Consider the following 15,657-nt stretch of genomic DNA (forward strand, 5'->3'; position numbering starts at 1 on the left):
TCCTGCTGGGCAGAAAGTTCACATTCTCCCAGAGAAACAGTTCCGATGAAAAGGTCAGCTTATGCACTTTTGTTCCTTCATGAGCTTTGCCCGATGTGCTTTTGAAGGAATTCTGTCCAGTTAAGACTTGTTAAGGCTTGGGTCTCCCTAAATACCACCCTGCCTTTCATTTCTCAACTGACTTTGTGGTTGATTTGTGTAGAACATTGTTGAAAAACCAGAAATGCCTTGCTAATTTTTTTTTCCAGGAACCCCTCAAAATGACTTATGTAATAAGCATATGATGGGGGTCAGCTGCTCATACAAATAAGCAGAAGGAAGCACCTAGGAGTTGGGGAGCCCGGAGCAGGGGGAGAGGGATCTTCTGGAGGGAGTGGGGGCAGGGATTAAGACAGAAAAAAGAACCAAGAGGAAAACTGTCTATTGTCTTGGCCTAATTCGCAAGCAGTCCTGTGACCTGTACTGTAGCCAGAACTATCCTAAGCAAGTCCTAAGACAACTTGTAAAAAAAGAATATAAGAAATTGAAGAAAATCGCCTGTGAATCAGTTTTGCAGCTAGAAGAGCTGGTGGGTTATATATAAGCATGAAAGTTATATAACTCTCTACTTCCTGTTTACGTTCCGCAGATGTGGGTATCTAAGTTGGTGAATAGAAAGGGGGGCTTCAGGATTTTTTGTACTTCCTCTAGCATAGCTTGAACTGGAGCTGGGGCCTCAGGAAAAATTCTAGAAAAGGGGAAGGAGCAGGGAACTAAAGGGAATCACAAAGTGTTTGTTGTAGTTCGAAGACCCCTCAGAGTTGATGAGTGTGGGTAGCTCTCTTACTCATGGGGTGTCCTGTGAGTGGCAGGCTTCTGGCTACTACTTCATCCACACAGGATCATCTGGCTCGTCTGTGGAGTGAATTTGCGCAGTATTGATTGATTGATGGATTTTTAAAGATTTTATTTATTTATTTGGCAGACAGAGATCACAAGTAGGCAGAGAGGCAGGCAGAGAGAAAGGAGGAAGCAGGCTCCCTGCGGAGTAGAGAGCCCGATGCGGGGCTTGACCCCAAGACCCTGAGATCACGACCTGAGCCGAAGGCAGAAGCTTTAACCCACTGAGCCACCCAGGGACACCTATTTATTTATTTTTTAAGATTTTATTTATTTACTTGACAGACAGAGATCACAAGTAGGCAGAGAGGCAGGCAGAGAGAGAGAGAGAGAGAGACAGGAGGAAGCAGGCTCCCTGCTGAACAGAGAGTCCCATGTGGGGCTCGATCCCAGGACCCTGAGATCATGACCTGAGCCGAAGGCAGAGGCTTTAACCCACTGAGCCATCCAAGTGTCCCAAATTTGTGCAGTATTTAGTGGTGACATTGATTTTATGGCTGAGGAGCTTTGGCTAAGCATGAGCTCTTGTGAAGGTTCTTTGACTTCTGTAGACGATACCTTGGGTTTGACTTGAGTTACCATTTTATCCCCAGAGCTCACGGTCCATGTGGGTGACTCGACTCAGCTGGGATGTGTTTTCCAGAGCACAGAAGAGAAACGCATGACCAAGGTAGACTGGACATTCTCATCAGGAGAGCACGCCAAGGTAAGGAGGAGGAACCGTCGGTGTGCAGTGGAGTGCCTGGCCGACGGTGTCAGGACAGTGTGGGGAGAGGGAGAATTTAGGCTCCAGGTGCCATGGGCTTTGAAGCTTGTCAGAAGTGCTACTTGGCTGGGCAGCTTCGGCTCTGTGGTGGGAAGAATAACTCTCATGAAGATGACAAAGAAGAGGATGACATTCCAGCTGCTGCTGCTCAGCCTGTAGGGCTGTTGGGACACATATGCTAGATCATCCCCGTGAAGCATTTGTGTGTGCCTTGGCCACTGCATTTGAGTTTCCTTCCTCTTTTCCCATCCCCTCTTTGTAGAGTCCAGGGGAGAAGGAGGGGGATGACTTCTGTGGCCTTGTCTCTAAGTTCTGGGCTAGGCATAAGAATGATTGTATTCTTGTTTTTATTTGGATTATTTTGATAAGTTTTCTTCTGTGTCCCACTGCCCCACTTATGGGATGGAAGGAATTTTCTTTGTCTTTATGGGTGCTTTGATGTTGGGATCAGTAGGTCCTGGGGGCCAGGGTATGGAAAGGTTTGTGGGAACTCTGAAGCAGCAAGTGGCAAGTTAGTTCACTAGACTGGTGGATGTCCTCTGTGCATGGCAATGTCCTCTATGCATGGGTCAAGGTGTGTTGTGGGGGAGATCCCAGGTCACTTATTGCTAATAAAAATTAAGGTGCAAAGTAGCTTTTCTATTAACATATTCTCAGTCATCCCTACAAAAAAGTCATTTGTACTCACTTGATTCCCATATGCTGAGTGGGCGCGAAAGGGTGGCGTTGTGGTGGAGGGTGGGGAATTACATGTAGTCCCAGGTCCACCTCTGGGAGCTTGTCATGTGTTTAGATGTCTACCACTATGTGAGTCACAGCAGAAAATAGGTCGAGAAAGGACATTTTGATCTGTGAATTCAAAACACAAGAGATAAGATATTAGGGACCAGGTCTTCTTGTTCATGTTGTTGTCTGTTTACCTATTTCCTTTCCTTAAAAGCTTTTAAAAATAGTAATATTTACTTCCCTTTATTAAAAATTCCAACACTTACTCATTTAACAAGTGTTTTAAGCTCAATGTGGCAGATACTCAGAGCTCCTGCTTTGATGGGAGACTTAAGATCAAGGGAGATACACAGTAAAATAATGAGGAAATAAATATGTAATATGTCAGGTAATAGAGCTATGGAGAACAAAAGAACAGACATTTGTGGTTCTCGTTTTACATAGATGGTCAGAGAGCCCTCCCTGAAAAGATGACATTTGAGCAGAGATCTGCTGGAAGTGAGGGAGGGAACCATGTGTATTTCTGGGGGGAAGAGTGTCCCAGGGAAAGGGAGTAGCAAGTGCAAAGGCCCTGAGGTCAGTACTCAAGGAAAGCAATAAGGCCGTGTGGATGGAGTGAAGTGACCCAGATAGGTGAGGGAAGAAAAAGTAGAAGATGAAATCAAAGAGGAAGATGGAGTGGGGCAGATCATGGAGGGCCTCGTACTTTTAGTTGAAATGGGGAGCCATTGGAGGGTTTGGAGTAGAGAAGTAATATGATTTAACTTCTATTTCTAAGGGCTCACTTGTTGAGAATAAACTGTAGTTGTGAGTAAGCAGGGAGACAAGTAAGGAAGCTCCTTGCAGGAATTCAGGTGAGGGATGGGGTGGGTTGGACCAGAATGGTAACCGTGGAGGAGGTGAGAAACGGCTAGATTTCGGATCTGTCTTGAAGTCAGAGGTGACAGGATTTGCTGAGGGATTTCAATGTGAGTTTAAGAAAGAGAAGAATTAAGGGTGACTCCAAGATTTTTAGCCTGAGCATCTGGAAGAAGGCTTTGCCATTTACCAAAAAGGGATGGACTGGAAGGAGCTAAACCAGCTAATAATTTGGAGTTTAGTTTTAGACATGTTTCAAGTGCCTATTGGAAGTCCAACTGGAAATGCTAAGAAGTGAAGGTGTACCTTTACTTCCTTTCACTGGTGAGGTACAAAAAAGGAATGCCCCTCGTCCCCTTTTCTTCCTCATGCCTTTCTGCCAGTGGGACAGTTGTTCATGGTTTGGTGTGTCCTTCACAGCTACACATGCTACACACGCGTGTGTGTGCATGACTCATGATGTCATATACTGTCTGATCATACCTTCACTGCCCACACATACAGGGCCCCATGAGTCCCAAGAGCCCTCTACTCCACCTTCCCTGTCCCCATCTTCCACAGTCCTTGCAAACTCATATGTTGCCTTTCCCTTCCAGGAGGAGGTTGTGTTACGTTATTACCCCAAATTCAGTGTCCCTGTGGGGTACTCCCAGAACTGGGGCCGCTTCCAGAACCGTGTAACTCTGGTGGGGGACACTTCCCGCAATGATGCGTCTATCCTGCTGCAAGGAGTGAAGGAGTCTGACAGAGGAAGCTACACCTGCAGTATCCACCTGGGGAACCTGACCTTCAGGAAGACCACTGCGCTGCGCGTGATCGTGAAAGGGCCCCAAAGTATCTGACATTTGGTTGGGGAGGGGTGAGGGGCCTCCAAGCTGGGAGGCATGGCCAGGACTAGGGTGAGGTCCGAGAGGCATCGAGGGTACAAAATTGTAGGAGGCATGACTCTGAGATGCTGTACTTCCACGACCCTGACACAAGTCCTCACACCCTGGACTTAAGTGACCTTCACGGTGATGACTCCTTCAATCTGGAGCCCGAGGCACCTTGCTTGCCTCACTCTAGTTCTGGCCCTGCGGGTGCCTCAAAGACGAGGGAGCTAATATTTGGTGAACTCCAGCCTTCCGCCAGAACTCACTCCCTGCCCGTCTAATATACTGATTTAAAAATACAGGAACTCAGAGATGGATTGGAGCTGATATCCAAAGTCTTTTTTCCTTGGATGCTGTACACTCTGTAGCAGAAGGGAAAATGATTCTGAGCTGGTGAGAGACAGAACAGAGCAGAGAGAAAACAGGAAGGGACCAGAACCCAAAATAGAGGTGTTCTCTGATGAAAGCTTCTCTATTCTGGCAGACATTGTACATTAAGGCCAGTGGTGTGTCGGAGAATAGAGACTCAATTGTGTGGACCCAGAGAGGTTGATAAGTGAGGGCTTAAAGTTAAACGGTAACACAGTTAACAGTCAGGATGTGGCCTGTGGACTTTGCCTGTTGCTGGAGCCCTTTGCTGGGGGTTGGCTGTGGTTTGTTGGGGGTGGGGATATGGGTGAGGAGGGAACACACCTCTACCTCTGACCAGAGACGAGTCTCTGGAGGCACCTCGTTTTAAGACATAACAAAGGGGTGCGCCTGGGTGGCTCAGCCATTAAGCGGCTGCCTTCAGCTCAGGTCGTGATCTCAGGGTCCTGGGATCAAATTCTGCTTCAGGCTCCCTGCTCAGCAGGATGTCTGCTTCTCCCTCTGCCCCTCCCCCCTACTCATGCTTCCCCTCTCTTCATCTCAAATAAATAAAATCTTTAACACACACACACACACACACACACAGAGCAAAGGGTCCCAGCTGGAGGGGGAAGCAGGACAGATGGATTTCTTCACTCTCAGAAGTCTTATTTCCATTTCACAGAGAAAATACACACTATGAGCAGGAGCTCACTCAACCTCCAAGCCCCCAGCCCACCCCCTCCAGGCCTACCTCCAGCTGCCCGCATCCTCCCCTGTCTGTCTGTCCCACCACGCCAGGCTCCCTTCCACCCCGGGCTCATCCAGACTTCTGTGCTCCCATGGCATTTTCTCCCTGTCTCGGGAAACTAACGCTTTCTAGTGGCTTCTGCCATCCAGCCTATAAATATGCTCACCTCTTCCTCTCACCTTCTGTCCTAGTCTACTTTAGCTCTTATCCTGTGTCGTCGTCTTAAAACAGAAACTACTCACATCCTATACATTCACCCATGTAAAGCCTACAACTCGGTGACTTTTAGTATATTCAGAGTTGTGTGTCCTTCACTGCAATCAGTTCTCGATTTCTGTCTTGACCTAGCCAAGCAGCTTGCTCAGAGACCATATGTGGTGCCTCCTCTCTCGCTTCCCAATAATTCCTTCGTGCATTGCATCCTGGCTCCTGCTTCCGCCTCTGCTCTAGCTTAGGTCACCAGCATGGCTCTAACTGTCCACCCTCGGCCTTCTTTACCCCAGTCTTGGATGCCGTATTCTCTGTATATACAATACATTCTATGTTGGATTCATTCTTCCTTCCTTCTTTCCTCCTTCTCCTCCCTTCCTCCCTTCCTTCCTGTCTAATCCATCTATGTACCCATCCAAATTCTAGCCAGATAGTCCACAAATACTTCATATGCAACACACCCCAACCCGCTTCTGCACTCCTCTCCCCGGCTCATCTCCTCCACCTCAGTCAACGCCATCACCCTCTGCACAGTTTCCCAGCTGGATGCCTGGGAGTTGTAACTGATTCTTCCCTTTCCCATGACCCCCAATCTCACAGGTCAACCAGGCCTGTCGTTTCTACTGCTGACTTTGAGTACGCCTTCCTTCCAGTGCTACATAACACTCTAGCTGTCTTCCTCTCTGTCTTGGCCTGTAGACCTCCCGCTGGTGTCTGCTCTCATTCTCAGCCCCGCTCGCACTCTCCCTGCAGCTCTCCGTGCCATCGCTCTAAATCACAAATCTCAACTTTCTGTCCCGGGGCTCAGAGTCTTTCGGTGGTTGGTTTCTCCATCGTTTACATCAAGAAAGCCAGACACTCCTGGGTGGGATAATCAAGGCCCTTCATGACCGAGACTCTGCCATCTGTCCAGCCTAATTCCCCACCTTGCCCACAATTGCAACTTTGAGCCAGACCCATGGAACTATTTCTAATTTCTGGAAGTACCATCCCCTTGGGCCTCCAGACCTTGTGTGTAATGCGCCCCCTTTCCCATATTGTCTGCCCAACAAACTCGATGTTTCCTTAAGACTTTTAAACTTTAACGCTGTTGTTGAGAAATTCTCAACATGTGTTTCCCGTAGAATTGGGTACCCTTTTGGACTTCCCATATGGACTTCTGTCATGGCCCCGATAGCAGTCTGTGGTTTTCTGTCAACATGTTTGTCCCCGTCCTTGAAGGGATCATGTCTTATTTGTCTTTGTAGCTTCTTTGCCTAGTGATACTTGGCACCCAGGGGTGTTTATGTACATATTTAGGGTAAACTGAAGAAATGAACGAAGGGTACCATATGGGTGGAAATGCTTCACCTGGTATCAGGACTGTGGGTCTGAGTGTTGTCCCATATATGCTTTTGAAACCAAACACTTTCTCAAAGATCTGAAGCCTCTAAAACGTCTGTTATTTTATTTTAAGGTAGAATTGTTAATATCAATGTCTGCTGTCGGTAAAGTGCTATTCTCTTCGCCCACCCATCTTAATCTACACTGTAGGTAGGGGTAAGCAAGGCGGCCAGACTTGGTTCTCCATCGAATGGGGACAGCTGGAGTACTGGTGTTTCAGCGTGGGGTGAAGTCTGGCCTTCTCCCCCAAATTCCTGGCTTGGCTGTGTCTCCTTGGCATAGAACTGGTGGGACTCACAGCTCTTTTGTGGAATATTGAGACCCTCTCATTGCTTTTCTCCTTTCCCAAGCGTCGGTGACCCCACTAGCCCTCAGACCCGAGATCCTGGGTGGCAATCAGCTGGTGATCATCGTGGGGATTGTCTGTGGCACTATCCTGCTGCTTCCTGTTCTGATACTGATCGTGAAGAGGACCCACAGGAGTAAGAGGTACAGGGCTGGGTCGGGAGGCCGGCGGTGATTCGAGCCTGAAGCGGAAGAGTGAGAGGGCCCTCGCTCTGCCATCCTCACAGAAGCGGGTACTTTAAATAGAATCGTCCGTGGTTGTCCCGTTAGATGTCATCTCTGTTGTGACCCCAACCCTCCACTCGCTGTGTTCCAGGAAGGCCTCGCATGGCCTTACACCCTCCTCTTTCGTTTTGGTATTTTACAGAGATTAGCAGCTCTTTTGTAAATGGGGTTCTGAGGGGAGCATAATTAAGAGTATAAATCTTATACAAGAGCTATAAGCTGCCGTTCAATGCCAGAGAGAAGTGGTTTTTGAATTATCCACAATACCCACTTCACAGGGAAGATTGGATCTTGAGGGTTGTCGGGGGCTTATTTAAAGGAGCACATTCCAGGGCGCCTGGGTGGCTCGGTGGGCTAAGCATCCGACTCTTGAGTTCAGCTCAGGTCATGGTCTCAGGGTCATGGTATTAAGCCCCACGTTGGGCTCCGTGCTCAGTGCGGAGTCTGCTTGTCCCTTTCCTTCTGCTCCTCTCCTCAATCACCCTCCCCACTCTCTGTCTCTCAAATAAATAAAATCTTAAAAAAAAAAATAAATAAAGGGCCACATTCTAATTCTGAGAGGCTATTTTTACATGGATACCCTTAGGTTCTAAGTTACTTATTGTTGAAATATGTTGTTAAAGTCTTGAATTTCATCTACCTTCTCCCAGCATCTCCGAAATGCCCAGATGCCCCGACACGGCAGCCGCGTTTCACTGGCGGTGAGCAGGGCCGTGTCCCTCCATTTACCCACCTGTCAATGATGGGATCCATCGCTGAGGCAAACCAGCTCTCTTGCCGAAATGCTGTCAGTGGGCAAAGACCCCCATTGCAGGTGCTGCCTGCTGAGTCTCCTTTCCCCACAAGACACGGACTCTACAAAAAGCGCTTGGCCTGCTGGGTTTGCACTTGTGTTCCCCAGGGCCTCTCTGACTTGGTTTGCACTTGGTTGGCCTCTCCGAGGGTCTTTGGTCTGGGCGTGCAAATGGCCCTGAGCCCAGAGGTAGACGGCCATATCAACTCACCTCCCCACTCTGGGCCTCAGTTTCCCTCACAATGAAATCAGTAATTCCACGTCTACTAGCTTATCCTAAAGAAACAACCAGGCTGGTACACTGAGATCTGTACACACGGTTGCTGTAGCACTGATGATAATTAAACATGGAAATCACCCTCGGTGAATGTCTGCTACTGATTCACTGAATCAGTATCCCACTCCGGGACATACTGCTCGATCCCGGATGTAACGATGTGGGAAGGTGTCCCATGTGTAGTATGGAATATGATCTCATCTTTATAAAAAAGAAAATTAGATAATGCTCGCTGCAGCAGCATACACAATGAAATGTATTTTATGTGAGCACACGTAGGCCTGTGTCGAGAAAGAATAATTCCAAAGAGTCAGTAGTGCCGTTTGAGAGAAAAGACAAGGTGAGTCCCACAAGGGCAGGAGGTTTACCAGGACTTCAACCTCCAACTCTCTCTGTTTCTTTACTATTTGAATGAATTTTACAATGAGAGCATACAACCTTACAATGAGAAAGTATGAGAAAACAATTTCCTCCACTTTGGGACCAAAAATATATATATATGATTTCTTTTCTAGGTTCAACCCCAATTTTTTTTTTTTTTTTAGTTACCTTAGGCCAGAACAGAAAAAAGGAAGTACATTCAGTGGCAGATGCAGAAGGCAGATGGTCAAGAGATCAAAGGCCAAGGGCTGGGAAGGGGCCAGCGCTGGCGGCTGGGGTGGGGGCGGGGAGGAGGGGGCGATGTGGCCGTGTTTCTGCTTGGCCGCCTCCGCGGTGTCGCCGAGCTTTGGTTGCCCCCTGCTGGCTCAGCTGCGCCTCCCCAGTTCTGGATTCTGGTAACATGGAATCCTGTGGCGGCGCGGCGCTCGCTGTTCATTCCTAAAAACTGTGTGGACAGAAAGATGTTAGCCAGGAGATAGAGAAGGCAAAGCTGTTGAGCCCAGACTCCCTCCAGAATGCCTCCCTGCTCTCCGCCATAGAGATGCACTTCCCAGAGTTCAGGGCGAGCTGGGGAATCCAGAGAGCAAAGTTCCTCCTCTGGGGTCCCCCTCTTCAGGAGGCTCGGTGGGGTCTCAGGCCGGGCCCCTTGTGTATACAGTGCCGGCCGGTTCATTCCACCTGCTTTTCCTGTCTTGCAGCTCAGGAACCTCCACAACCCTGGTAAAAAGCCTGGAGAACATAAAGAAGGCTGATCCAGAGGTAAGGAAAGAGCTCAAACCTCCGTTTTGCCGCTGCGCCCTGTGCGGGCAGGGCGGGGCGGATTCGGCTCCATCATCCAAGTGGCGTCACTGTCTTTCTCTGTGGCCTGTCTTGCTTGGTGTTATATCTCAGCTGTGCTGGCCAGTGCTGGGCACGGAGAGGGGCTCGGGAAACCTTCATCACCAGAGTGAGAGCCCCCGAGGAGGGAGTGGGGTGGGTCCATGGGACCTCCTGGTAGGGCCACAGGAAAGAGCACTGGACTTAGAATCAGAAAATCCCCGTTCATGGGAGGCGTAGGTGGCTCAGTCCGTTAAGTGTCTTTGGCTCAGGTCATCATCCCAGGGTCCTGGGATCGAGTCCTGCGTCAGGCTCCCTGCTCAGTTGGGGAGTCTGCTTCTCCCTGTCCCTCTGCTGCTCCCCCTGCTTTTTCTCTCTCTTTTGCTCGATCTCTGACAAATAAATAAATAAAATCTTTAAAAAAAAAAAAATCCCTGTTCAAGCCCAGCTCTGCCACCTCTCAGAGCCACGCTTTTCTCCCCAGTAAAATGAGGATGAGGACCAACATATTTGACTGTTTTAAAGTTCAGATAACCTGAGGTTCTGCAAGGGCTTCATGATCTCCAGGCGCTGTGGGAGCATAAGGGAGAATTAGGGTACATTTAGGAGTTACATGAAGGAGTTAACGGTTGAGATTAAATACTCAGGGGCCCTAAGAAAGGATCAAGAAGAACTTTTTCTTCCATATTAGTTTGTCATGGAGCTATATTGGGGTCTGAGAAATGGATTCATTTCCTTGAACTCCCTTTCCTCCCTCCCTCCCTTGTTTTTTTTTTTTTTTTTTAACATTTTATTTATTTATTTGAGAGTGAGATAGTTGAGAGAGAGCATGAGAGGGGAGAAGGTCAGAGGGAGAAGCAAACTTCCCATGGAGCTGGGAGCAGATGTGGGACTCGATCCCGGGACTCCGGGATCATGACCTGAGCCGAAGGCAGTCGCTTAACGGACTGAGCCACCCAGGCGCCCCTCTCCCTCCCCTGTTTTAAAAACTCCTCTTGGAATATTTACTTTCCCGTGTTTTGCCCTGTCTGTGACCCAAGGGTAGGATTTTGTCACAACATGGCGCAGGGGCTTCCAGAAGCCCAAGAGTTTGTCACTGGATGACATCACCTCCCCAGATAGTGACAGGAATGTGAATCACAGAGTATCAGTGACCTCACAGATACAAGGTCCAGCGAGGGCTGTCCCTGCCCTACAGACCCTCTTGAAGAGCTGGCCCTGGTTAGTTGCCATGTCATCCTGCCATGCCTTGAATTAGGAAATAAGCACAAAGTACAAGTAATCTGGCCAGACAAGGGTTCCCTGCTGCTACCTTAAAGTGCCCGTCCAAGCAAAGAGGTTTGTCTTTTGAAGCAAAGAATTTGGTTCTTAAGGTAGTGCTCTTTGCTGACTGGCCAATTTTCTTAATTTTTGAGAAGACTGGGGATTGAATTATCATCATCAATGATCATTTTTCTGGCTCTCAATAGCCCTCTGGTGTCGACGCCCTGCAGATACTTGTAGATGGCTTTTTTCTTTGGCACGTAACGTTTACTGATTTTTAGTAATGTTTATACTATTCCACCCCCACCCTTCCCGCCCCAGAAGCATGTTTACTCTTCAATAGCCACACGGGAGCAGACTGAGGAAGAAGAATCCAGTGGAAAAGCAGAGGCCACCTACATGACCATGGTGAGAGCGCTTCTGGGCCCAGCTGGGCCTTCTGTCTGGAGGGCAGAAAAGTTGCTGGCAAGGACGGGGCAACGTGGCTGGGTCCCTGCTGAGGGCAGAGACTTTTCTATGTAGCAGGGAAGTCTGGGAAGCTGACACTCTGCTGGATAGAAGAGTGACACCAAACTTGCCTTCACACCCAGTCTCAAGTATTTAAAGGTCGTTAGGGCTAACAAGGGTTGATTTTAGTGGTGAAAAGAGGCACCTTTGTCAGGGAGAAGCAAAGTGCCTCTGCCTCCTTAGAGGTTAAGCAGAACCTAAAAGAGAAGGTACCACAGATCCTTGGACAAACGTCGTGTCGCAACTTTCCTTCTGATCCGAGAGTCCCTTCCAGTTCTTACGTTTTTAAATTCTGTGGCTTGTGTTGTTCTGACACCCTGTGATTGCCAGGAAGGCTGCATTCTATATAGTAATATGGAGTCGGATTCCTGCTGTCTCCTTCCTCCACTCCCCAGGCAAATGCAGCACCTAGAAAAGGCACCTGGCGTGTAGTGAGTGGGAGTAAGGACAGAAGGAGCGAGCTGGCAGTGGGCACGGTGCTATGGGTAGGCTGGTAATAGGCATCCAGGCCATGCAGGGAGCAGTGTTCTGCTGGGCTCGGGAAGGCTGGCCTCCTCCATCTGGGGGATGGTGGCTTGCGTGTGTTCCCATCACACCAGCTCTGAGGACACACGACTCCCAGATGATCGCAGCGCAGAAAGATCAGGGGCCTGGCGGGGTTCCACCTAGTGGAACAGTAGCTCCCCTCGGGAGTCGTGTGCAGTCCCGTTTCCCCCGCCGTCCTTCTCCCGTGATCACCACTGGTGCTCCCGGCGCTGCCTGGCCTTGTGCGGCCTCTCGGACACCCGCTGCTGACAGCTGCACGGACCGGTGGCCAAAAACCTGTGAGGCCTGCTTCCCCCGTGTTTGGCGGAGGCGCTTGGATTGAGACTCTGCGGAAAAGAGCACTTCTGTCGTTCGGGAACGGGTCCGGTGAAGCCAGTGTGGTGACGGGCCAAAGCCACAAGACTCTTAAGTCCTGTAGAGGCTGGTCAAGTTGTTTTAAAAGGCCGTATTCCCAATTCAGGAAACCTCTGGGTGAATCCGGGCCTGCGGGCAGCCTGCGGGAGTTCTCGGGCGGAGAGGCGTTACTTGGTTAAGGAGCAGGGAGACAACAAACCTTTGATTTTGTTGTTGCTGTTGTTGAACTGATTACGTTTGCTTCAGAGGAAGGGCACCGCGCCGTGTCCCCGTTCTGGGGCCGGACAGCCAGTGGTTAACATCCCAAGCTTTGAAGCTGGGCAGACCTGGGCCCGACTCCTGGCTCTGTGACTTTGACGCTGGATGATCGCAGGCAGTAACTTAGCCTGTCTGACACTCAGTTTCCTCATCCCTAAAATGGGAATCATAGTACCCACCTCCCAGGTGGTGAGGCTCTCACACAGGAGGGCTTGTGAAATTCAGAATTGGGCCAGACGGATGGAAAGAGCTCAGTATATGGCAACTATTCTGGTGGAAATACTTACACGTGTGCTTTGTTTCTTTCCTCCCCCTCCCCCCGGCAGCACCCAGTTTGGCCTTCTATGAGGTCGGCACCCAGTAACCCACCCGAAAAACGTCAGCTGGGGGAATTCTAAAGCCAGAGCAAGACGTTTGAGAAGAAAAGAGAGTTCCTTTTGTGCTTAGCAATGGCAGAGACTCCTCTGTGTGTCCTGAGTTACTGGACGGGTCCTTCCGGGACCCGCCCTGTCCCCCGAGTTGTTCTCTTGCCTCATTGGTCGAAGGGCTGAAGAAGGAGGATTCAGAACCCAGCAGAAAGACTGGACAGCTTGGGAGGGACAGGCCCTGGCGGAGGGAAGCATGGATACGGTCCTTCCGGCCTGGGACGCTGGCCCCGGGGACCCTGGCTAAGCGGCCGTGGTGGCCTCGAGCATTCCCTCACATCCTCTGCTTCGATGGTGCTCTTTGTGGATGGATCCCTGGGAAGAGTCACAGAAATAAAAACCAACCCAAACGATTCCTTTGGCAAATTACCCCTAAATAAACATGGCTTGTGGAAATCCTCCTCTTTGTATACCTGGCTGGGGGCAAGCAGAGGCTTGGCGAGGAATTTAGAGTCAGGGACGCCTCGGACAACCGAAGTGAGAAGAGACTTTCTTGACTCACGCTGGAGGCGGCGTTGGCCCTGGGACCGTGCGTTGGCGAGCAGGTTGGAGTGGGCTATGAATACAGCTGGAGGATTTAGCCCAGCCCCTGCTGGCCTGGTTGGGTATCAGAACAGCAGGAGGCTCTTCGCTGGGCTTCGCTGGAGGCATCTGAGCTGGAGTGTAGGCATGTGTCTTTTTCAGAAGTGGTGCTTATGGGCTGCTGAAGTGGACAGCCACTGAGGTAGCTCTTGGTCTGAAAGGTGAGGTTCCTATACTTTTTGGTTACCATCATAAGATTTCATGAGGTTTGTTTTAAAGATCCTCTGGTTCTTGGGGCGCCTGGGTGGCTCAGTCGGTGAAGCTTCGGCCTTCGGCTCAGGTCATGATCCTGGGGTCCTGGGATCAGGCCCTGCGTTGAGCTCCCTGTTCCTTGGGGGAGTTTGCTTCTCCCTCTGCCTCTCCTCCCTCTTGTGCTCCCTCTCTCTCTCTCAAATAAATAAAATCTTCAAGAAAAAATAAATAAAGGTTTTTTGGTTCTGAGCTCCCATTTCTAGCCTGGGCTCTGCTCAGACCCCCTCTCCACCACCACCGAGGCCCTTCCTCGTTCTCTGCACCCGCATCCCACCCACTTAGCCATTCAGGGCATGGATTTCTGATCTAATCTCAAGAGGAGCTTTTTTTTTTTTTTTCTTTTAGAATTGGGGAGGGGCAGAGGGAAGAAGGAGAGAAAGAACCTCAAGCAGACTCCCCTCGGAGCCCAATGTGGGGCTCGATTTCACAACCCTGAGTTCATGACCTGAGCCAAAATCAAGATTCTGATGCTTAACCAACTGAGCCACCCAGGCGTCCTCTGGAGCTACATTTTTGAAGGGTTCTCCTAACTCTCCAAACTGCAGGACCCTCTTATAACACATCCATTATTACTTCTTTCTCTTTTACCGACTGTTCTTGGGTGTCTGTTTGGAGTCCTGTCCTGTAGCCTCTGTTCTTGGTTAGTTGTGGCCAAGAGTCATTGAATGCATCCTTCTCACCTGTTACTCTAAATAAGGAATATGTCAATAATTTATAATACGTGCATCTTGTCCAACACGTACCAGAGAAGTGACACGTGCTGCCATGGTAAGTAGAACAGAGAGAAAGACTTTCATATCCTAAGAATTCATGGAGAGGAAGTGATTTCATTTGGGAGTGGTTGAGTAACATGCTCTCCTGGGTTAGGGGTCCTTTTTTACTTCCTGAAATATTATCTGCAGAAGAGGAGGACTTTGAGGATACGAGTTAGGTGGATGGATGAGGATTTTAATTCTGGTAATCTAGATCAAAGAGAATATATTGGGGTGAGAGCTGGAGGGTGGGCTGTGCAGTTACCCACATGCTCCTGCAGGGGGCGGTTGGATGGGGGAAGTGTGGGCACGCCTGGCAGGGGCGGACTGGTCCAAATTTGAACTTGAGTCATTCAAAGTTTGGCTTTCATTCTGGGTGGAGCAGTTATAACTGAGGAGGAGGAGGAAGAGGAATCCTACTTCTCTCTCCCAATCCTACCTCCCCACAAACCTTTCTTTGATACACAGTCCTCAAGTCAAGGTGGGGAGTGGAAATCACAGCTGTCACAAATTAATTTTGCCTCATACCAGAACAACCCTGAGGGGACCATGAGAAGATCTGCTTGCTTCTTCATGCTCTTCTCCTAGGGGTGGTCGTCTGTTAAATGCAGGAGCATGAAGGAAAAGGTGTAGGGAATGGGCTTCAAGTTCAAACAGGCCTGCCTTTTGCCCTTTCTTCAATGTTGCAAAGTTTACTTCAGTTCTTTGTGGCTGCTTCCCCTGTATTTAAAATAGAGACTCAAAGGGTCTTTTTGCGAGGACTACATGGGGTCGCTTAGGTGCCAGTGCCTGGTGCGGACCCTCCAGCCCCTTCCAGTGTGTTCTTCCCTAGTTGGGTTGGTCTAACGGTGATTCAGTCCCCATCTCTCATTAATTTTTATTTCTATGGGCAGAAAGCCCTTTAACCCAACACACCTAAATCCCTCTTCCCACCCAAAGGAAGGGAGAGCTAGGATGCTGAGCTTCTGGAAGGGTTTTGCTGGGGGGGGGGGGGTTGTTCCGCAGGTGGGAGAGCTCCTGGAGACAGCCAGCTGGATCTCCTTGTGGTCCCGCCTTCAGCTAGTGCTTCTGTTGCTTACATTTGCACT

General features: G+C 49.5%; 1 protein-coding gene across 3 annotated transcripts in view; it reads left to right on the forward strand.

Moving 5' to 3' along the window:
• Window positions 1-14,006, forward strand: part of JAML (junction adhesion molecule like) — a 28,608-nt gene extending 14,602 nt beyond the window's left edge. For 2 of the 3 annotated variants that reach the window (XM_080817840.1, XM_080817841.1), the window contains 6 exons: window positions 1,473-1,585; window positions 3,826-4,063; window positions 7,144-7,282; window positions 9,513-9,573; window positions 11,215-11,301; window positions 12,885-14,006. In XM_080817840.1, the coding sequence (XP_080673966.1) occupies window positions 1,473-1,585; window positions 3,826-4,063; window positions 7,144-7,282; window positions 9,513-9,573; window positions 11,215-11,301; window positions 12,885-12,956 (710 nt within the window). In that variant the 3' untranslated portion in view covers window positions 12,957-14,006. The remainder of the gene's footprint in view (window positions 1-1,472; window positions 1,586-3,825; window positions 4,064-7,143; window positions 7,283-9,512; window positions 9,574-11,214; window positions 11,302-12,884) is intronic. The other variant, XM_080817842.1, reaches the window with a different exon arrangement.
• The last annotated feature ends 1,651 nt before the right edge of the window (window positions 14,007-15,657 follow it).

This window comes from Martes martes, assembly GCF_963455335.1.
Source record: "Martes martes genome assembly, chromosome: 10".
Classification (NCBI taxonomy): Eukaryota; Metazoa; Chordata; class Mammalia; order Carnivora; family Mustelidae; genus Martes; species Martes martes.